The 24228-nt window shown below is 35.9% G+C and overlaps 1 protein-coding gene across 1 annotated transcript in view; it reads left to right on the forward strand.

Moving 5' to 3' along the window:
• TFEC (transcription factor EC) overlaps positions 1-24228 on the forward strand; it is an 87105-nt gene that overhangs the window by 48464 nt on the left and 14413 nt on the right. The window contains exons 2-4 of the mRNA XM_062491082.1: positions 5429-5680; positions 7833-7928; positions 23881-23995. Coding sequence (XP_062347066.1) covers positions 5429-5680; positions 7833-7928; positions 23881-23995 — 463 coding nt within the window. The remainder of the gene's footprint in view (positions 1-5428; positions 5681-7832; positions 7929-23880; positions 23996-24228) is intronic.

The following is a 24228-nucleotide window of genomic DNA, read 5'->3' on the forward strand; positions in this document are numbered from 1 at the left end:
AGATTCATTGCTCGAGGTGTTCACTTCAATGTAGCATCCTGTATTTTTTCCTCCAGTATATGCAGATATGTTCTACTCTGACTGGGAACTCTAGTCTAAACATATTTATGCTTTTTAGCTTGTTTTATTTTTCATTAGTCCCAAATCACTGATGGTAAATTAAGTAATACAAGACTGAACAGCTCCACTTTCTGATGCCTAGCCTTTGCCGATCACTTTCTTATGCATGCTTGTCAGCCAATGCTTAATCCAGTAAAAACATGTTTTATTGACACTGTACAGTGCTATATTTTTAATTAGAATATTGAGTGATACTAAGTCAAAAGGCACACAAAAGTTGAAGTGTATTATACCTACATCGTTACCTTTGGCAACCTAACTTGAAATCTCATCAAAGACCAGAACTAGATTTGTTTGACAAGGCTTATTTTGCACAGGACTGTGTTGACTAGCATTAATTATATTCTTATCTTTTAATAATTTATTAATTGAATCTCTTTTCAGTTTTCCTATTATTTCTCTTGGGAAAGATGTTGGGCTGAGCAGCCTGGGAATACAGATATCAGCTGCTTCTCTTAGTGGAACACCAAGAAAGATGTAACACTGCTGCTTAATGGAATATCAGTGGCATTGTTCATTCCTTCTTTAGGTCCCTTAAATATATATTTTTCCTTAATTTTGACATGCTATATATTCTTTTACTAGCAGAAGAAAAATTCCACCAGCAATCTGTGAAGTAAAACAGTTTATGTAAATAAACTACTGAAAGTAAAGCTGTGCCATTGTGCAACATATTAGAAATGAAAGCAAACTTAATGTGAATACGGGAAAAGATATTACACAACTGTGCTGCAGTGTTACAACATGATGATGTGTGCTCAAATTAGAAAGAGCATTTGAAGAAGTCTGAATATGTATCTGTAACCCTGAAAGGTGGTTATGTTCTTGTTCCCAGAACCAGCTTGTCAGTGAGATATAAAATAGAAATAGGTACAGTCAGTTTCCTGTGCATTGGGATATTTTTCTGGATAACAAAATCCATCTCAAAGTTTTTATTTCTGTTTCAGCTTTGTGGAACTGGTGGATTTATAGTATTTGCATTTGTATTGGATGCTTTTGACTCCCTTCATGGTTGAAGTTTTTGGTTTTGAGTAGACGTTAAATTCACTGTATTTAGGAAAACCAGATATTAAACAAAAACAGTGCCTAGGAGAGAGTGGATAACCTATTAACTATTAGATTTTATGCTGTCCTTCACTCCTCAAAAAATCTGGGATAATTAGCACTTAAAATACATGGCTACAGCTGCTGCAAGAGAATGTTTGGGAGGACAACCAGCACTTCATCTGCACAAATTCATCACCTCGTTACACCTTGCACATGTGATATCAGGAGCACTTGGCAGGAAGGGCCAGGTAAGCCCTATAGACTATACTACAGGCTAGAGCAGGTGTATCAGTAGAACAACACTGAGTCCTGGGCTGTGTCTGAGGTTTGTCTGAGTCAGGCTCTGGATCACCAAGTGGTCACTGACTGCCTAGCAAAATATTTTGCTAGATTCCTTGAAATCAGGTATACCAACAAGCAAGGTCATCCATCTCACAAAACAACAGGATGGCAGAGAGACATTTAATAGAGAATGGTCTGCTGAGAGCTAGAAGATATGCTTTATCAAATCACACTGCTTAATTTTTGTCAGAGATGAGAATCCAGGTTCCACAGATGTGCCAGATTATTGGATGTGATATCCTGAATCCATTTCAGGGTCTTCCTTCATGCTTTTCTGCTTTAAACAAAGGATTAAATATTTATTGAACCACAGAGCCAAAAAAAAAAAAAGGTAATCCTATATTCAGACTATTGTGGCAGTAAAAGGTGCATCAGAATCAACATTCTGAATCTTAAAATTCCACATAGGCTGTGGTACAATATTGTCACAGATTATGGGAATTCCTCAAAAGATTCTGAATTGAAAAACTGGTTTCTCAGCACTGCTGAAGGATACCACACTAAGATTATTGGGAAAATAAAAATTTTTCTACTCTGGAAAATCTTTTTTTTTCACCTGTATTATTATTTTTTTTCTGAGAAGGATTGTGTTTTATGGATCTAAAGCATGCACATGATTAAGATCTCTAAGCAGCTAAGTGCATGTTGATCTTGGTTATTTTACTTGTGAGATTATGTGGAACTGATCTTTCAGATCTTCTGCTTTTTGCATTTATTTCACTGAACTTCAAACCTGACATCATCCTTTTTTTCCTCACCAGACTTGATAATGGCTATTCAGCGTTTCTATATGTAGACTATCAATTCAAATTTCCCTGTCTGTTTTTAGATTTCCTTTGCTTCTTCAGGTTCTCAGGGCCTAGTCCAGAAAAGTGTTGAAAATCTCCAAGGAAGGAGATTGCACAACCTCTCGGGGCAATGTGTGCCAGTGCTTAACTGCTCCTTGTGCATCATTAAAATGAAGCTCAAAATCAAGTAAAACTTTAACCTTTGCAGTTTTGGCAATACTTACTTAAAAGACTTAAAGTCATCTGCAATATTCAGAAAATCTAAGTTGAAACTTACTTTCATACCACTGATAAAAGCTAACAGAAGTCATGCAACATCCCAATGGACAAGAAATCAGTCATACTTGGAATTGAGACACTGGACTTTCTGGTTTTACAGAATTATGAGGATTTGAATTTTTACTCCTAATTCACACATATCACACGCACAGCTTAAAAAATGAGTTCTACCTTTAGAATGCTTGACTTGCAGTTTCAATATTCCTTTCTCACAGTATGAATTTCCCTTACCCCCATCCCACTTTTATGGTACATTAGCAGTATTAAAAATAGGTTTCCCATTCTGATTTGTCTTTACATTGTGATTTGATTTTAAAAAGTGCTTTACTTTAGCAGTGAGTACTAAGACTTATTTAGAATATATAAAGATGAAAATCAGGGCATAGATCCATTTTTAACCTCAAAGATTCTGCTTTGTAATGACTGTAACTGGAACAGTAAAGGGGTAGAGAGGTTTGCAAAACCACAGCAGCATTCTGTCAGCAAAGCTTTAAATCTTTTTCTGCCCATGTAAGTTCAGGACAGGATATAATCACTGAAAGATTATCATACTAAATAAGCACTTCTGATAAACTATTTTTAACCTAATCAACAGTTAGCTGAATGTCTTTTGCAGAGCTTCCCTTTGCCTAGTGGGATGGCCCTGTGGTGTTTCACTAAGAAAACAGGATGCACAGAGATTTTGGTCTGCCACTAGCAATCTGAGGCCCAGAAGAAAAGAAAAAAAAAAACACATGCCATTGACTTCTCAGCAGTTTTATTGTGGACGTATTAAAAAAAAATTCCTTATTAAAACCAAATTTAAACCAAGGTAGTATAGATTTTGAACACTGCAATTTTCTTATGTTTCCCATTTAACTTGAAGTATATGATATTCTTGATTTTATGCTTCAGGTAGGCCTGTAGAAATTCTAAAGTCAGAAATTCATTGCTCATTACAAAGGGTTCGACTGCTTCATTTAAGATAAAATATTAGTATGGGTGAAAAGCATTAAATTCAATTGTTGCCTATGTGTTGCTCCCACTCCCATTTATGCCACATAAAGAACCTGTGTTTTTGAAGCTGTTGATTGCAGAGTTCTGCACTGCTGGAAAGAGATCTTCATTAGTTTAGGCAAGGCTCTTGGTAGTGGTCACTTTGTGTATCCAGTCAGTGAGGGTAGAGTCCAGCATAATCGTGAATTGTCCATGGATGCTTCTGAAAGAGCAGCAGAAAATGAGGGTACACAGAGAATTCCTGCTCCAGCCATTCAACGGACCATATTTGTTTTCCCTTAATAGATTTGATTTTGCTCAGAAATAATGATTAAACTGACATGCAATATATTTCACTGGATTATTATTTAAGAAAGTTTGAGTACCTAATTTTCAATATGATCTAAAGTATGAAGGACTAAATAGATGCATAAGTATCTGAATTATTTGTTATGATTTTGCATGTATCCTTACATGTTATAAATCAGAGCTTAAACTAACAGTGCATTATGCACTTTCTAAAACTAACAAAAAAATTGAAGTTAAAGCAAATAATGATGTAAGTAAATCCCAAATACACATGTAATTTTTGCAACTTTGTATATCATGCATGCCTTCCTAACATAAACCAGGAGAAAATCCAAACAGTATATTTAAGATTTTATTTAAATATTTTAATGAAATACTATTTAATAACTTTAGGGCTTTCATAAAATAATTAATCTCATATTAATTATTGTGTGGCTTAGTCTTTTTATATGAATGGAAAATTAGTTAAAAGAAACATAATTAAAATTATACTATCATGATTAAAAATAAAGTAGGTGCTGCAATATTGTACAGAAATATAACTTCTTCAAATACAAACTGCTTTTATGGCTATCTATTGCTGCTTATATATTTTAGGGGAATCAAAAGAAGTTTGCTTAAATGACTAAATTTTTTTTGGAGAAAAAAGTCTTCAAAGCAAATCTTGCTATTATTTAACAAATATTAATCATGCTTACACAGAGACCACTTGAGAAAAATTTATTACAAGACATTTGTGACCAGTCATGCCATAGGAAGAGGAGAGAGCCACAGGGCTGAAATGACAATAAGGTCTGTGTATGCAGTGCTCCTCTGGTAGTTAGATTGCTGGAATGTGACACTGATCTGAAATGGGAGCTGTTTGAAGTAGCAACTGTCAATCTTGTAGTCAAAGGATGGCCCGAAATCTTACTCAATCAGCCATTTTGTCATGACCACTCAGTTTATAAAGCCCAATCCACTCAAACAGTGATCTGTCCTCAAGAGGCACTTCCAGAAATCTGTGCAGTTTGTGGATAGTGAGCAGTCATTCAGAACTATAGCTTTGACTCTTGCCAAAGTACAGCAATGCCTCATTTTAGTGACTGTACTTATTACAAGGTGAGACAAATGTGGATTGAGGTGTGAATGAATGTCTGCTGCTGTTGATATTTAAAATAGGTTGGATAATATTTCTTTTTGTCCATTTATTTACTCTTTCATGTACAAAAGAGTCTATTAATTTCAGAGTACATATATGCATGTAGATTTGATTGCAGTGATCTCAAGAGAGATCACTTTTAATTGAGAAAAATATATAGCATATTTCTGGCCTTTTCTCAGGATTATGCTTTTTTTTCCCCCTAATTCTGCTTTTCTTTATCATTATTCAGAGTGTTTGTTCTGATGCGTAAGGGGAAAGTGGTAAACAAAAAATGTGGGTGCAAAACTGAAGAAAAGTACTAATAATTCTATCTAAGTGTTATTAAAGCTGAATCTATTGTTTGGAAGTATATTAAAGTGAGCATATACATAAACACTGATAAAAGCAACTTGAAACTTCAGCAATTATTCACATTCCTTCCCAGGTACAAACACACTTGGAAAATCAGTCTAGATACCACATACAGCAGAGCCAGAGGCACCAGGTGAAGCAGTACCTGACCCTTGATACCAAGCTGTCCAGCCAGACACTCTCCCTGTCCCACTCTCACACAATCCAGCCCGTGGGAGTGAGCTCCATCCTACGAAACGGACACATGCCTCCAGTGAGCAGCGCTGGCACTCCGGAAAGCCCTGTCACCAAGCTGCTGGCCCTTGGAGCCGAACACGAAAATGCGGTAAAGGAAAGGGGAACTGGGCTTTGTCGTCTTCTACAAACGTGCTACATGACCCACCCGTACTAGAAGTGGGCAAGACATGACTTTCTTAACTTTCAAGGGGTCTTTGGTTATGGCGCTTGCTTTCTGTATCCTTTTGAATTATGTGGGTTATTCCCTTGTGTGCCTGTGAATAGCTTACTTCAGGATCAAGCTTTTAGACTGCTGCCAGATAAAATGCATCCTTTTATATATGCAACGTATGTTTCTGTACATTTTCTGAATATACACTTTGCAAGATAAACATTATTTTTTCAGATGGGAGTTGTTTCTGTCTGATGGTATTAACCTAGCTGCATAAAAAAAGTTAAATACTGATTGCCCTCAATATATAACTGAAAAAATCACCCATTCATTTTTTCAGTTAGCTGCTATATTTTTATATGGGTTATCTTGAGTAAATTGGCAAAGATATGCTAACTTTAGTACCACCATCGATTTTAATAGAGGTGCAGTTATAATACGATATCAGATTCTTAGCCAGTGTGAGATGTAGGTCACTACGGCTTTTAATGCTTCAATAGATTTCAAAAGAGACTGTTTATTAGGTGAAAGGGGAATTCTTACAGAAATGAGAAATGGAGATGCTGTATCATGTCTTGGACTTTTCATAGAACAGAAAGATCTTAAGCCTACACCGTGACTCATGGAAGCATTTGGATGTTACATACCTAAGCATGAGGGAGCCCATAAAGCTTCCTGGACAGCTCATCTGTGGGCCTCTCCATTCCTTCTGCATTGACAACTGACACTTTAAGTCAGGTTTATGGATTACTGGAGCTACTTTGAAATGCTAATTAAACGGCCTTTGTGGACATCTATGTGCCCACCTCCATGCTGGCAAAGTGCACTGTGCTGGAACTGTTCTCAGGCATTTTGTGTCTGATCAGGAGGCTGCCCTTGTACCATGCTCTGTCCTGGTGAGCAAGAGGGTGCCTGGTGAAGACTGGGAGGGTGATAGCTGGCACTGACAAGATCCTGGCAGCTTTGCAATGATTTGAGTAATGTCATCTCAGACTCAGAGACGACTGTCACAGTGTAATTTCTTAATGTGGGTGTGCCTTGTGGTTAAGAGTAGGCTATAGTTACATTAGTAAATAATAATAGAGCCAACACCCAGGCTGGTGCAGTAAACTTCACTCCTTCATAGTGTTTAATTGCCAGCATTTCTTGGTATCCTTCTGGCCCTGATGGTGCTTTCCTAGATAAGTCTGGGCACAACTCCTGGCACAGTACTTCTCTGGTTTTAGAGAGGGAGAGGAATGCATGTATGAGCTGTGCCGGGCCATGTTGTCTAAAAGTCTGTGTTGAAGGGTCCCATGTCTGTGGGATACTTTCATCGCACAGGAGCACCTACAATTCCTTCAGCTCCCAAGAGCTGCAGACAGTAAAGCTAAAAGTGACATGCTTACAGTGGGATCTCTCCCAGAATTATGTTGTGAATGGAACAAGACCATAATTATAATTGAAAACTCATACTGTACTCTTTCTAAATTTGTGTGTGTGTATATATATATATATATATATATATGCTTTCAAAGTATTCATTGCTTCATTCCCAAGTAATCATTGAGCTATTCCACCTGCCTCAATAGTTTTTGGCAAAAGAGACCAGAAGGCTGTTTGAAAAAGTATCCAATGTACTGCTAAACAAAAAACACCTCCACCTGCCCAAAGAGAGCAGCATGTAACACTGAACCTTGAGTGTCTCATGCAATTGCAGAGCCACAGGTTCCTTTCAGTCTTCCTGCACCAATGCAGCAATGGACTGTGGATATGACACATTTGATCAAGATGACAGGTCACGGTTACAGCTTAACAATGCACTTTTGTCATCTGATCGTGGTGCTGCAATAAGGAGTTAAAATAGGGCCATGGGCTGGTGTTTAAGAAAATGGTATATTTTTCTAAGCCACAACTGTTTTCACAAGAAGTAAAAAATGTGAATATTGTATAGAAGTGTTTGAATTGTTTGAATTTTAAGATATAAACTTCTGAAATTCAGTTTTATTGCTGTAATAGATAGTCAAGATTAATTACTCTGTATTTTAAATATAACTTCTTTTCTCCATTATTATTTGTAGTGATTTGTCTTAAAATATTATTTTATCAGATGGAAGAAGTCATTGAAGACATAATCAATATGGAATCAAATTTTAATGATGAAGGGATAGGTTGTTCTGAAACTCCTTTACTAATGCAAAGAACTGTAAGTATTTTGTTGAATTTCATCTTGCTTTTTATACTAGAAAACTTCTTTGAGTGATTCAAGCACATCACAGTTCAGAGACTAAGGAATAATATGAGTGGACTGTTCTCTTTTCTCTTCAGTTGATTGCCTTTTTGTCAATAAATGTTACTGAAAAGGGCACTAGTGTGGTGAGACACAATTGTTTTAAGTGGTCTGAATAGCATTTAGGGTTCTAGCCCAGCAAAATGTCTGGTGCATAACCCATTGGAAAAAGTGTCTGTACCCTGGAAGGCCTTTTAAAACCTTGCTTAAATATTCTTCTACCTCAACTAAAAATAAGGTCAAAACTTCCCCAGGTAATAGTTTCTATGGTACAGTGGTTTATCCAGTGTCTTATCCTGAAGCAAGACCCTTGTTCTGGATTTTCATACAGACAGGATGCATTTAGTTGAATAATTTCAAGGACAAATAAGAGGAATGTGATTTCTTCACAAGAATTAATGTAACAAACTTCACTTTTATGATGTCTCTTTGTGAATAAATGTGAGAGGACTAACAAAGGCTATTTATATTTCCATATGTATTACCTATTTGAAGAGGAAGAGTGGAGGTTTTCTGGCCACAACAACACAGTGTTATTATTTATGAAAGTAATACACATCAATAATTGTAATGCACTTTACATAAGGATGCATGTTGTCCTGTCTACCCTCACTTATGTCCAGAACTGCTTGTCCTCAGGGCTTTAAACTGCACACGGATAAAGGGGAACTTCATCCTGATGAAGGTAGAAGGATTTTCACGGGCTTTGATAATCTGCCAAATTCACTTCAGAATAGTCAGGTGCTGGCTCTTTATCGCCCTCTGGAGGAACAACTTTTTCTGACTTGGAGAACTTCACTGGCTCCAAAAATACCTTAGGAGACAAGATCTCTGCTCTTCTATGTTGCCCACTATACAGTCCAGCATTGATGCCAATTAAAATTTCCATGAACGCCTGATATTTGCATACCAACTACAGAACTAATGCAGCTGGACTGATTTACACATATCTCAGAATAGAACATAGCAAAGAAGTGGTCCCTGGGGAGTGAACTATTATTTTGGCTCAAATTAACGTGAGCCGGGGAGGATAATTTCAGGTATGATAGTGTGGGATGGTGATGAGAGGCATGAATTCTGGGTTTTGGGTTGAAGTCATACTCCCTCAAAACCTTTTAAAACTGGATGATGTTAATCTATGCTAATTCCAAGTTCATTAGCCTTTATCTTCAGCCTTGAAGGACATTTGTCTCTAAAATTTATTGAACACCCTACTCTTGATGGGGAAGGAAATATGCAATGTCTTTTAGACCTTGATGGTATTGTAAATGCAAAGATTTAGGATTCTGGAAGTGCCTGTAGGACAAGTAATAATATTTGGATTTTCATTTGAGCTGAGTAAGTCAGCAGGCTGCTAGATAAGCCAGGAAGTAGCATGTGTTTCCAAATATCTCTGTTCAATACAGTGGCAAAATAAAGTCTGCCTTCAACAAGGCATGCAAACTGCATCGGTGTGAGGAAATTGAATGGTGTCTCTGCTTCTCCTGTTCTCTTTTAGCATTGAGTAGTTCAAAAATATACAAAAGATTTAGGCACATGGAGATGATCTCAGGCATTTAGCTCACACCACTTGGTTTTATGTTGTCTTTCAGGCAACATCCTAAGTCTGCCAGCAAAATAAGCTGTGCAATAGAGAAAGATAAAGACACAGGTAGAAAATAGTTTATTTTTATCCAGTTTTTCATTATTACATTAAATATAATAAAAGGTATTTATCTGAGCCAAACATGTATGTATTATAAGAGTATTGGACTAGAAGGCATGATCAAGAATGAGAGAGCATCTAAGTTCCCTGAGAAAATGTGCTGGATTTATGCTGTACTTCAGCAAGGACCCATAGTAGCTCCGACATCGGCACAAGGTGCCATGCTGTGGTGGCTGATACAAACATAGAGTAAGTGAGATTGCAGGTGAGACTGAGTTGCCTCTCTATCTGGCTGATTTTTCATTGCCTTTCTCTTTAAAATTCTCCAGCCTAATGCCTAAGTATTTCTAGAATTTCTTCTTAGACTTTCTGTACTTGGGATTGTCTTGATTTTGCAAAGTGTGCAGAGTAGTCACTGAAATTCTGAAATGGACCAACTTGGTTTACAGAATCTGGTAAAAGGCTCAGCTGTTTTTTCAGCAAAATCTTTTCTTGAAATTAATGACCCTATTTTCCTGTCTCAATGTTCTCAATGGATAGTGGCCGAGTAATCTTTCCACTTTTTATGGTGCAACCTGTTGTGTGTTGCAGTGAACTAATGTTTGCTTTGGTTAAATGCACCCATGTACCATTTTAACGGCACATTAAATGGAGACATTGAATTCTGTGAGACCACTCATGTGAATAATTGCTCAAAGGCTCATTGTCTGACCCTGAATTAATGAATTACAGTTATGTATTAGTAGAACCAGAGAAGTGAACATAAGAACATTCCTCCATCTCTCATTAAAATAGTTACAGCTTCTGATGAGTGGATTATCTGGCTTTCATTGTTTTTGGATCCAAATTTATAATTTCATGAAACTGTCTGGTTTGGGCAGTCACTTAAGTTGCTCAAACTAGGGAATTTTCTGGCTGTGTTTCTATTGCTCTTCAGAGTACCCTAATTGCAGAAACCTACTTTTTATAACTTTTTTTTTGGAAGTCCAGTTAAAATGTAAGACTAGGTCCTCCCTACATTCAAGAGGTCTTGATTCTTCTGAAAGAATTTGTAAATCAAGTTAAATATTTGTTCATAAAACCTAACTGAAATAAAAGCGTAACTATTCTTATGAACTGTAATTTAATGATAATTGATTGTTCAGTATGGAGAAGGTAAGATTTAATTTTAAAAAAGCCCTTGAATATGGCACCAATTTAAAGTCATTTTTCCTTGTAACAATTTAGTTTTATGAAATTTTTATTAACAGACAGCAGAATATTTATCTTTACAAGAAAATATTTTTTCTCTAAGTATCATATTAGGAGCAACAGGTTTGTTCCTGATAGTATAAGAATCATTTAAAAAATGAAACAAATAATATTTGAGTGAGTTTTAGAAGTGAACTAATGTCATGTTGGTCAGATATAGTGACAGGCATTTGAAAAGTAAATACTTTTAATTTTTTATCAGAAGTTCATTCTTATTCAAAATTGTTACAGTCTATTTAACATTCTGTAGTGAATTTAAAGTATATTAGTACTTCCAAATATTCAGAACATAGGAAGTGTAGATGTTTAGGTCTGTTAATACAAAGCATATATTGCACCACCATTAATAGTTTAGGGCAGGTAGTAAAACGCTCTGCTCTATGTTGCTTTTAATATCAGCAAAGAGAAATTTCAGAAATGTATTAAAGTAGATGTGGACAACATTAGTCACAGTGAAGAGAGGAAAGAGCTGTTAAAAAATAGGATTTCTGTTCTTTTCAGGGTGTGATTTAACAAGCTGTGATCTTATGATGCGGTCTTCTTTGCAATAGATGTGGTTTTATTTTGATAATATACATATAGAGCCCTAGGACTCAGTCACCAGTAAACCCAGTAATCTAGCAATCACAATGGAGATCTCTATGAAAACAATTGGCAATTTATCAGTACTTTCATTCAGAAATTACTGTTGCAGTCTAAATAAGTCCAAACTGTACAACTGGGATAATGCTCTCTACTTGACGTGCAGTCCACTAAAACTTAAGTCAAAAGCATTAGGAGATTGACTGACTTGGGATGAGAATGAGGTGACAGGAAGTTAATGTTCTGCAGTGGCACAGGCTTCTCTTGCCTGGGTGGGACCAGCAAGAAAAATAATGTAATCTTGTCAACTTTTTCAAGTATTCTAAGTTGTCTTTTTTTTTTTTTTTCTGGTGCACAAGAAAACGTGAGCTTTAGCACTATTTTTGAAGAAGCCTGGGGAGAGAAGCTCTGTAGCAGTTAGATGAATGACACTGAGAGCTAGGAAGTAGTTTCAGAGCAATGCTTCAGGGAGAGACACTATCATGAAATTTGATTTCAAGATGTTACCAGGAGAGTTCCAGCTGTGGTATGTCGAATCAGTTCAGCTCCATGCTGCTGAAGTAGTCAATACTGAATGACTAAACAAAATGGAGCAGTTCCTTTCAGATTGCTTGGAAAAAAATTAAAAGCTTCTTCATGGAAAACCTTTTCATTGATTTTTTTTCTATGTCTAGTTCCAAATAAAGCCAAGAAAAAAATGTTTCCATGTTGATGTTGGAAGAAATTTTTAACTGTGATGGTGGTGAGAGACTGGAACAGGTTGCCCAGGGAGGGTGTGGATGCCCCAACCCTGTCAGTGCTCAAGGCCAGGCTGGATAAATCCTTGAGCAACCTGGTTTGGTGGGAGGTGTTCCTACCCATGGCAGGGAGGGTTGGGACTAGTTGGTATTTAAGGATCATTCCAACCCCTTAGCATTCTACAAAACTATGATTTATTTGTAATATTTAAGAAATGTTTTCTTTAACTATCCCCTTGAATGACCTTAGCAGCAAGAATGTTAAGAAAAGAAGAATTAAACCACTACCAGAGAAGGGAAACCAAAGCACCTGGGTATGCTGGAAGTCAGCTGTGAGCTGGGGAAATAGCTGGGCAGGTGAAAGGTGGCAATACTCTGTAAAGGGGATGCCTTGCAATGGGTCACCTCTTCAGGGATCACTGCTTCACTTTCATGACTTCATTTCATATACTCATAATTCAGTATTTTACCAAGACTGGGAGCTAATGTCTTTTTTCCAGTCAGCTTGGGAGTCAAGTCAATGGGATTGCTTCACTTCTGTCACTCTTGCAGGAAAAGAACTTGTGGAGAAAATCCTCAGTTGCTGCATGGCTTGCTTGTATTTGTTTTGCTCCTTTGACATTTGGCAAAAATCTTGTTTTGTACAGGTACGGAGTAGAAGTTAGATCAGAATAGAACAGATAGATGTTTTCCTTCTTTAATTTTTATGATTCTATTAACAACAGCTAGTATAAAGTTCTGATTAAATCTGTTAACTCCACATTTGATTTTAGGGAGACACTATTTATTAGTAAAAGCATAGTTCACTCTGTCTGCAAAGTCTCACTGCTATTACAAGATCTTTGAGGTCACAGTTTCTCATCATGACACTAATAATTTGTATTTAATTATTTGTTAAATATTGATGGTGACCATCTGGATGGATTGCAAAAGCTGCTGTCTGTCCCATTCTCAGAAATCATACAGAAAGAAGAAATTCAAGTGGGTATGCTCCAAAGTATTTTATTCAATAAGTGCTGCAATTATTCAGCCATGAAGTAAACCCAGCTTTCCATCAGAGGTGCATGTAGCATTGCTGATCTAGGCAGCCCCCTGCTGCATAATCATGAGTATTTTTTATTTAGTGAATACTGATGTAATTTGGCAACTCTTATAAGCTGATAACATCTGCTAAAGTTCAAAACCATTTTAGAGAAAGGCCAGAGTAAACATTAACAGCCTCATTTGCTTGGGTTGGCTAACTTGGAAAGGCTGCATAACATCAATGAAAATGCTTTGTCAATCACATTCTACACTAGATTAGTCTTAAAGTCCAAGGAAGAATCAAAGTTCACCTAAGTATATAAACTTCTGTCTAGCACTCTCTGGTATCATTTACAAGTTTAACAAAAGAGAAAAATGAAGGAGAAGGAACAGTCAGTAACTATTGAGGAAATAATAGACGCCTCAAAGATAAAACTGGTGAGCAAATATTTTCTTTGTCTTCCTTCAATACTATAAAAGTGTTAGGTAGGAAATTGTGTCTTTCAATTGCTTCAGTTGCAAAAAATCTGACTATGAAAAGCACAAATTCAGAACTCCCGAGGCTTGTTTCCTGCAGCTGGAAGTATTTTTTGTTATCACTGCCACTGTTTTGAATGTCATATGAATGTCAGATGGAGGTTTGCTTTTGATATTTCACAAAATTTAGTAGTTTGAGGTGGAAATGGGCAGTGTACAGCCCTCTTGCCTGCACAGTTTACCTCGTGCTGTAGAAAAGGTGTTCATGGAACAGAGAATGCATTACTTTGGGTCAGGAGAAGAACTGTGGTCCACTTTTACATAGCTGCAGCATTCAGAAGCTGTGCAAAATGACCAAAAATTCACCTCTGTCTCTAGCACACTAACAGATCAATGTCTACTAATGCTTCTCTAGTTTGGCTAAAGGGAGTCAAAAGACTCAATCTACATGCAACTGAAGTAAAGTTACCATAACTCTGAAACTAAGTGAAAATTTCTTTTTCCTCTCTGGTTTTCTATTTCTAAAAGGTAAATAGACAGAAATTAAAGTATTATTCTAAAATATACAGTTGTTTGTATGCAAGTACCTTTCACAAACATGGTTTTATCTCAGATCTTAACATTTGTTTAGTAGTAGGAAGAGAAAAGGATAGTTAAAACAAGTTTCTAATTCTTCCAATATTCATTCCTTTTTAATTCCAAGCCCCTGTGCAGCAGATCTGCCACCAAATTCCTGCAATTTGGGGCCACCAAGAAATTTCTGTTTTATCCCAAAGCCTTTGCTGCATCTTGTGCTGTTGTCTGCATACAGCAAATCAAGACTTGAAGTCCTTAGGACATGACAGGCCTTAAAGAAGATTATATTAAGTTCACTGCTGTCTGCAGCACACAGGCTATGATGCCTTCTGGAGAGCAACTTTATGAATTTCTGTCAATGACATTTACATAGGTTGAATAAAAGACTTGTGTGTTCAGAGGCAAAAACAGTGACCTATTTGTTCTCCAGGTGCAGTCAAGGTTATTACTACAAGACAAAACTAGCTTGTGGAAAACAAAGATTTCTTGAAGTCCATTTTGATAAATAAACTTCTGAAAGTACAACTGATTATCTTAGCACTTCCTTTTTCATCAGCCTAGGCCTTCAAAGACCTTTAATATATGTGTAAAGCAGTTTATGAAGTAGCTATTTAGACTACATTTAAAGTTGTATTTATACATATTTATATTTACACTAGAAATATGCATTTGTGAATTTATCTGAAATCAAACATTTCAGAAAGGATTTTCAACAAAAAATTAATTTCTGAATGATAAACCCATGTGAACACATTAGAACACAGAAGTCTTAATTGTAATACGTTCAGAGACTTAGGTGTTAGATGACATCTCAGAGGACATAATATAAAGCATATAGTATATAGAGTATATGTTATAAATAAATGTGGTTTTCACTTCTCAGCCTCAATTTTTCCTCTTTTTTTTGTGCTGACATTTATTAATTGTTTTTAGAGAAGAATTTGAATTATTTGATAGATGTATTTGCATGCTGTATCCAACAAAATTGAAGTAAGGTGGATCCAAGAATTAGTACATTAGGTGATGTTACTTGTGATATAATAGTAAAATAGCTAACATCTGTGATTTAATTACCATCTTAATTTTCAGAACCTGGGGGTTAGTGGGCAGTACTCTCATGACTTGATTTCCAGCTGCAAGTTGGATGATGACATTGCCAGAGCACCACTTCACTTCTGGACTGTGTCTGATAATTTTGTGAACAGAAAAGACAAAAAGAACTAAAAACTTAAAAGTGTTAATACAATTAAAAGGTAGTAATTCAAAGAGCATATACATCTTGCAAAGGGTTGATTCTCCAGAAAATTCCTTTACTTGGTCCTATTTGATCAGACATTTATCTAGACAATGAACTTCTATGTATATGATCAGGACAGAAATGTACTATGACTGGAATGTGAAGAGAGTTCATTTTTCTCTGATGAATAATGAACCATCTTGATGATCATTATTGAAATATAAAAAATGAACCAGTTTTCATGCATAATATATATCTGATATATCTGAACATTAAGTCCCTGGGTGAGGATTGTGTAATTATGAAGCATGTTAAAGATAAATATAGAAGGAGATACAATTTGTTCAGATGAAAACAAATCTGAGAAGGATAGTATTTTCTGCTAGTCTCTTTACGTAATAAAAAGAGAAACTGGAATATTTTTGAATCGTTATTGCTGAAGACCATATAATCAATGTTCTCAAACAAAATTATTTTGTATTGTGTTTACAAAAGGACCAAGAAAATTTACCTGTAAATGGGATCTTCTAGATTCTGAAAACAGTGTAGTACAACTTCTTTGGCAATTGATAGTGCAAACACATGCTTACAAATAAAAAGGATAACACGTCTTATGTTAACTTTCTTCAAGCAGCACAACAATTGAAAAAGAAAGCTGAACCCTAGTCTTTCAAGCTCAAGTACTTGTAATAACAAGATTATGCATCCTGTCTGCAATAAATTTGAAAAGATGAAAAGTCACAATTTATTAAAACACATATTGAAGGTACAAGAACTGCCCCAGTTTTCCCCTTGTCAAAACCTGCAAACACCCATTATACCAGGTATTGTTATTTAGAAAATGGATTTGTTAATATGTGTTAATATACATTTATTGATCAACTATTTGGCCAAATTCAGTGCAATTTAAGATGTCAATCTGTGAACTTTATCTGTCATGGCTAAATAGTAAAGGCATGACAAGCAATTAACCGTGTTTTTATGTTTGGTACCCCAGTAACATAAACACAAACTTCCATGAGATATGTAAAATAAACTGTGGACACAATTTCAGATTGAGATTTTTGTATTTGGGATGCATATATGGGATAATAATGTAAACACTTTGCAGAAATCCTCTCTTTTTTTTTATGTTTGATTTTTTTTGGCTGGGGTGGCTTTTTCTGTAATTAAAATGAATGAGCAAGAAACACATTGAAATATATGTATGATAAATTTTTTGGCTAATAAGGAGAAGTAGCCTCATTTTACAAAACTCTTCCTTGAAGTGTTGCTACCAATTAAGCTCGTGAAAACATGATTAAAGTGGGGTATATTTAGAGGTGGGAAGTGATAAAATATTGCACTAAACCTTTGTTTTTTGATGCACCTGAGCAAGTACCAACTTTTACCAAGAACCCAAATAAATTTTCTCTTGCAAATACAGCACTCAGCCGTTCAGGTTAGGCAGCTGAGTAGTCTCTCCCTTCTTGTGACAAGTAAAGCTGCAGGTGTTGTGGCTCCCCGTTAAGTTTGCCGAGCCTGCAGGTGCAGTGCAGGCAATCTGACCGTGTGTAATAAGGTCAGTGATCCTCGGAGTGGTCTGCATGGCGCAGCAGCTGCTGTGGAAACATGCCATACATTGTTACTGCAAGAATCAGGCATGCTTGGTGGGTTGTTTGTCTGCAGTAATTAACTCTGGACAAAAAAGGGTAGCAAGGGAAGTTTCTGCTAGCAGGACTATTCCAGCAGCTTGCTTCCCACTTGCCTCTTTTCATGAGCACCTCTGATCCAGGCAGGATGAAGATTTGTGGTAGAGGCAGTCTGGTCCTGATCTCTGTCTTCTCTCAGGGCATCTTGACCTTTTTAATCACACTTGGACATGTCGGTGTGACTGTGAGGAAGTAAGCCCCTGGGAGAAATGGTAGCTGGATAACAGTGCAGTCCATCCTGTTGTCTGTTGCATGTTCCTCAAGGGAAAGCAGCTGGCTGATGAACTGTTTTGACCTCTCAGGACAGTCCAGATACCTTTGACGAAGAGCTCTTGATATCCTAGGTTTCGGCCATTTTAGACAACTAGAACATGTCAGGTGTCTGCTTTTGAAGAGATTCACACCCTCCATCATCTTTGGGTATATGGAGAGCTGTTTCCTACTGGAATTAATCTATTTTTTTTAGCTAGTCCTGCGTATCCAAGATTTGCAGTTGACAACATTGTGTATGAACACATTTTATTAAAAAGCAGTGCAGGTTATTTAGAAAGTAACTGAACAGAATTCCTTTCAGGCTAAGGAGCAAGCTAAAGAGACAATAATGATTTTAATTTAAAAGAAAAAAGATATTAATGAAGTGCACCAATAACCAATCCTTGATCTCAGTTTACTTAATATTTTCATTAGTGATCTTGGTACAAAAAATACATTTAGGCTGATGAAATTTACAGAGGTAGCAAAAGTGAAAAGTATTGCCAATACAAAGAAGGATGAGGATATCATAGAGGAAGAATTATATGACTGTGATGACAGAATGGTTTAAATGGAAGGAATGTAATAGTACTGAGTGGAATGTCATTCATTTAAATACTAATAACAGGAATGTCTGCAGTAAGCTGAGAACTCATTAACTGGGGATGACAGAAAAAGGTCTGGTTACATTAGTTGTTCAGAGGATAACTATAAACCATCAAAGTGATGGGACTGAATAAAGGAGATAAATATGATCTTAGTATCCATCATGAGACTGATTTCCAAGAGAAATGAGGAAACACCCAGTGTGGGATTCTCTGGGCACAAAACTCCTTGAATGCTCTAGGCAAAAAAAGGTGTCCACCCTTTAGAAAAAACTAATTCAAAGCAGAAAAAGTAAAGAGATGTTCTTGTTAGAACATATCATGGCATGGGAAGTCTGACTAAAGAATCATGGCCTGTCTAACTTAGCAAAGCAAAGTCTTAAGGGAGCTGTGTTCACTCCCAGTAGTCACCTGGAGATGTTAAACAATGGCATATGCATTAAAGGAACACAAAACAAAATATAATTTGTCAACAAATGGAAATAAAATACAAGCTTTTTGACAATAACTTGCAATAATTAAATTATTTTTACATACTCAAAAATATTGGGGATATGAAACCTAATTGATTTTAAACAAAGCATTATCAGCTCATGAACTAGATTATAATGATAAGTTAAATTAACTCAATGTCCAGGAAATTCTTTCTAGTCCAGACTGGGAATTACCATTTTCAGCAGAATTCTTAAATTGAGAATACTCTAGCTGACTTTGGAAAAGGGTTGGGCTGTTATATTCAGGCTGTGCAACACGGATTGTGATACAACCATGATCCTCATAGACTTGAATGTTACTGTAAGGCAAACACATCATCCAGAAATTAGCCAAAATGAAAAAATACTTAATGTGATCATACAAGTGAACAGTGTTGTGACATAGACCTTTTCAGGGACTACAAATGAATAGGCGTAAGCAACCTGTATTCAAACATTTTATTACTGCATTCAGAATTCCTCTCTCGGAAGATATGGAAATACTATTGGTTTAAGTTTTTAAATTCCATTATATCTGACAACAGCTATCATGTTATAAGATTTGGAATACCACATAATTTCCTTTCCTAAGGCAACATCTTTCATATAATGTTTTCCTTTATAAAACCCCCCAAACTTGGTATTAGAGGCTGCAAATTGTGATCACAACTGTCCATTGCTAGTCATCCATGCTTTTAACAAACCCTTAGTATTTGCTACACAATCCTGCCTGCACAGCAGTTCAGACCCAAGTATTGAACAAAACAATCTTCTCTCGATGAGCCCTCCATAGTACTTCCCTTGGATGCTGTCAGCAAGCACAAGGGCACAGGCGCCTGTGAGGTGTATTCACTCAGGTAGTCCAGCTGAAGTTTGCTTTTATAATTGGCCTAAGCTTCAAAGTTGAGTATCTTTCAGGACTGAGATCCTTGAATGGAAATTCTCATGTTCCAGTCTTTGCACACAGGCATTGAAGATCCCATGACACTTCATACAAAAGGAAGAATGTTAACCCCAGTGTCCTTGCCAAATTCTACCTTCGTTAATTACAGTCTGCTTTCTTTAATGCTCCTTGCAGTTTTAATTAGATATTGTATTATTCTCTTCCTGTACTGCATTTTCACTGGTTATTCCCAGTTAACCATTTGCTGTGCTAAAGGTTGTTGATATTTTGTCCAAATTGTGCTGTATTTCAGAAGTGGGAATTTCAGATGGCATATTATATTCTGCTAATTTTAATATTTCTGTTCTCATTCCTTATGAGCAGCTTGCATCTAAATTCCTAGTTACATATACATAAATATAAGTATCCTGAATGCAAGGTTTGGAAAATATGTGACTTACAAGGACTTCTCAGAACAACGCAGGTGTGAACCAACATGACACCTGCAAAAAATGATTTGCTGGTACCTAGGAATTTTCATACCCAAATATCTATGTTTCCACATCTAAGCTGAAAACGCGAATATGCTTTTGATATGGTGGGATCAGCTGGATTTTTAAAGTGTTTTGGGATTTATCAAGTTTCACAGTGCTATAGATTTGCAAAATCATAATCATACACATATTGTATAATTGGCCATTTTAAGTGATTTGTACCTTTAGTAACATCATGTTGAATTTTTGTGAAATTACATTTATTTATTTATTTAGTTATTTATCTTTTAATGTAGGCCTGGAAGCTATTTAAAGCTTCAGTACTGCAAAAACTTCCCCTTCTTAAAGGACACTATAACAAAAAAAATGCATTATGATGTATAGAGTTTTGGTACATCCAAACAGCTAGATGTATTTTGACTCACAATTTCTTTAATATATTGTGCTATATATTTTGATTTTATAATTTGAAAACTATTTGCTTACAGATGTCTACATTTCTAAAATAACTTCTTTGTCACACCAAAAGTATGTTTCCCCATATTGTATAAAAATTGGCCAATTTCTGCTCTAAGATTGCTCTCAGTGTTCAGTTACATTAGCAAAGAAATTCATTGGCATTTTTCATGCTTGATATCAATGCCGAGTAAATTCAGGTAGAGAGTTTCAACAAAATACTTTGACACATTTTTGACTGTATTTTATAAAAGTCTCTGGTAATCAGAAAAATTATTAATTATAAAGGAAATCTTTCTTATGTGATTTTTAAAGTAAGTTTATTATAAAATTGCCTTTCTGGCCTTCCCCCTGATTGTTACCCTTAAACATTCAACCTTATAATCTGCATCATTAATCAAAACACTCCCTAAAATACAGAGTTACCCCACGGTCTCTTCTTCCCTTCCCATCCCTTCTGGAGTAACAATTATGTGAATCCTTCTAATTAGTGAGATGATAGGACTGTCGTCATCAGTAGTTGAATTACTTGGGTTCTGGCTTCATTTTCATAATCTCCATGCTGAGTGGTGATTCTGTTTTCCCAATGGCTGATAAAAATTATGAAATGACAGGGGGAAGAATGCTGGAGAGCATCTGCATGAAACAGATGATCTGGGACATTTGGCAGAGATGTTTTGCAAAAAGAAATAGGCAAGAGGGCTGGACAGTTACTGAGTGAAGTTTAACAAAGACAAGTCTTGGATTCCACACCTGGGATGGGGCAACCCTGCATGTATGTACAGAGTGAGGAATGAGATACTGGAAAGAAGCGCCGCAGAAGGGGACCTGGGGTTCCTGGTCTATGACAAGTTGAGTTTGAGTCAGCAGTGCCCTGGCAGCCAGGAGGACCAACCCTGTCCTGGGCGACATCAGGGACAGCATCACCGGCCAGGCAAGGAACGAGATTGTTCAGCAGTTGTATGGAATTTCCTTCACCAACTATATAATTGAATTCAGCTGAAATGCTACCTGTGATTTTAAGTTGAATTTACTCAACCTCTTTTGAACTGTCACACAATTTTGAACTTTGAGGCTTGTTGGTATTTTTTCCTTGCCAGCTAAATCGGCCATTCATGAACTTTCTTCTTGGATTTGGACATTGTCATTTAAATGCACACCTTTGTAAATAGACTAGAAATTTAACTGTGTTTCAAGGAAAAATGTGAATTTATGTTTGAATATTAGAAGAAATCAGTTAAGCATCTCATGTTTGTGTCAAATTGTGGTGTATAAGTCTGTTTTCTCATTAATGTCATTGATAATCTACTAAATTGAAGACTGCCACCAGTTACATGCAAATTATTGAACTTATGTACACAGCTGTGTGAAATATGTAAAGAATGACACATATGTATTTCTCATTTTTAGATGCTTTATTAGATTATATTCTTTTCAGTGGTTACTATTTCCTAGCATTTCACAAAAACAGTAGCCTAAATCATATAACAGCCTTTCTAGAGTCCACTGGAACATGGATGTGTAGGAGTGTAGGAATCACAATGACTCTCAATTTTTTATGTCATTCTGTTTTCACATCATTTGAATAAAACAAATTCATTAACATGAAGGTAGGAAGTCATTAAATATGACTAGAGCTAATATAAGCTCACTCTTTTAATGTAGTTATCCTACTACTGGAACAAAGAAAATGCTGCAGTGAATTCTGTAATACTTGTCAGTTTACCCCTCAAATGAAACAAAGGTACTTAACATGACAACGCTCTTAGCATTCAAATCCTGCATATTAAACATAGCTTGTTCTGAGTAATACTCTGAATTCCAAACATTCTTTTAAAAAGTATTTTCATTGAGAGATCAAATGTATAAGCAGATTTTCAAAACTGACTTGGTGTTGTGATTCGTAATGGTGTTCAAGAATTTTCAGTTTTCCCAAGTAATAAAGCTCTAGTTTAAAAATGAGCACATTTTTAAGTGTGTTCAATAAAAATTGTGATTGTTTCATTTCATTGTATGTAATAGAACTAGGAGAATTTAACTTAAACTAGATTCTTAGATGATCTAGTAAAGTTATTAGTTAATTTAATAAAATCATTATTTAAAAAATAAAACTATTTTAAAATTTCAGTTTTAATATAAAATATAGGAAGCACTGCCATGGAACAACTTCACACTGAGCAAGTAATTGGGAAATTTGTAAAATTTCAAAATTGCAAAATTCAAAGTAACTTCTGGTGAAGCTCACAGTCTCTACAAAAAGAGAAATTACATGAGTCTCAAAAAAGCTGGTTCCCAGTAGACCTGTGGTTGGTATCTTAACCTGCCTGGAAAATTCCAGGTTGTTTCAGGATCCATAGGTGATGGGCAAATATGTAACAACACATTTTCGTGTACGTGAAAAACAATTTTCTTAAATAACTCCTAATTTCCTTTCATGCTTTTCTATCTCAAGTCAGTGGTTGTATCCACATTTTTTTCATCCACTTTTTAGTCCTTTTAGAGTTTTTGATGTTTTGCTTTTGTTTAGTTTTGGATTTATTTTCTGTTATCTTGCTCATGTGGACCCAAACTCAGTTTCTGAGTCCTTGAATGCTGGCCAGAAAGAAGCCCCCAAAAATCTCAGCACAAATTTATATGCATGATAAAATCGAACAAAAAAGTTTTTCTTTTACTGCAAAAGATCAATGGTGAAAGGTTGGTCATAAGGTCATAGAAACTGAGCAAAACTTGAACTGTTCTTCAGTAAACTTTTACATATTTTACAGTTATTTTATATATGTAAAGTTATTCAAGTAAAGGAAATCCATGTACTTTAGCCTTACTTTTCTTAGAGTGCATTCTATGGGCTTGTTTAAATAATACTGTATTTTTTAAGGGAATAAGGATACTGGTATACATGGTTATATGGTATGCATGTTAAAACCACTAGGTTATCTGGTCTATCCTGACAAGAGTACAGTTCCTTTCCTCAAAGCATATTCTCTGATGTTCTGTCCACTCTAATTTTAACTATTACATAGAACTAGGTCCCTGGATCTCTATATTGCTAGACCAGGCCCTGTATGAAGTACCAATGTAGAGTTTAGAGTTGTGGTTAAAAAATCATACTGGGAAGTATGGTTAAAATCAGCATGGTAAAGTTGACTTTCAACCTAATGGATATTTAAAATGTACTTGTGGCAACCCTGGACTTAGAAAATATAATGTAGAAGCCACTGAAGGACAGACACTGTGACTCATATCTTGCCATCACTGTAGATCCGAAGTCTGCACAAACGTCCCCTGAAGAAAAATGGCAGACAAGGACCCTTTGCTTTCAATTTTAGTTAATATTGTGTAACAGGAAACCTTCCCTTTATGTATATGTACATATATCCATATGCAGATATTTGCACCTTACATGCATTTTTAAAAAAAATCTTTTAAGTCTTTTCCTTATTTTAATTTTTTTTTCCCTTATTCTTCTTTCCTTCCCTACTCCTCAAGCTATCTAGCAGCATTTTGGATATATATAACAGTGACCAGGGAATGGCACCAGTTAATATGGGTCTCACAAATGCTTCTTGCCCAGCTAATCTACCAGTAAAAAGGGAGCTCACAGGTAAAAGAACTCTGAGATTTTGGTATATAACTGCATAAGTGATGGTGTGTGTCTTAAAACTTAAATAGATCTTACCCACAAAAAATATATCCATAATTAAATTCCCGAGAATTTTCAGTTTGTGTTTTCATTTAAGGAAAAGAGCAAAGATCAAGGAGAAATGTTTTCTTTCTGTTCTTCTCTTTATCAATTCAGAAACCATGTTTGCCCCGTTTTTATGAACATGATGCTTC

Source organism: Cinclus cinclus, chromosome 4 (assembly GCF_963662255.1).
Source record: "Cinclus cinclus chromosome 4, bCinCin1.1, whole genome shotgun sequence".
Taxonomy (NCBI): Eukaryota; Metazoa; Chordata; class Aves; order Passeriformes; family Cinclidae; genus Cinclus; species Cinclus cinclus.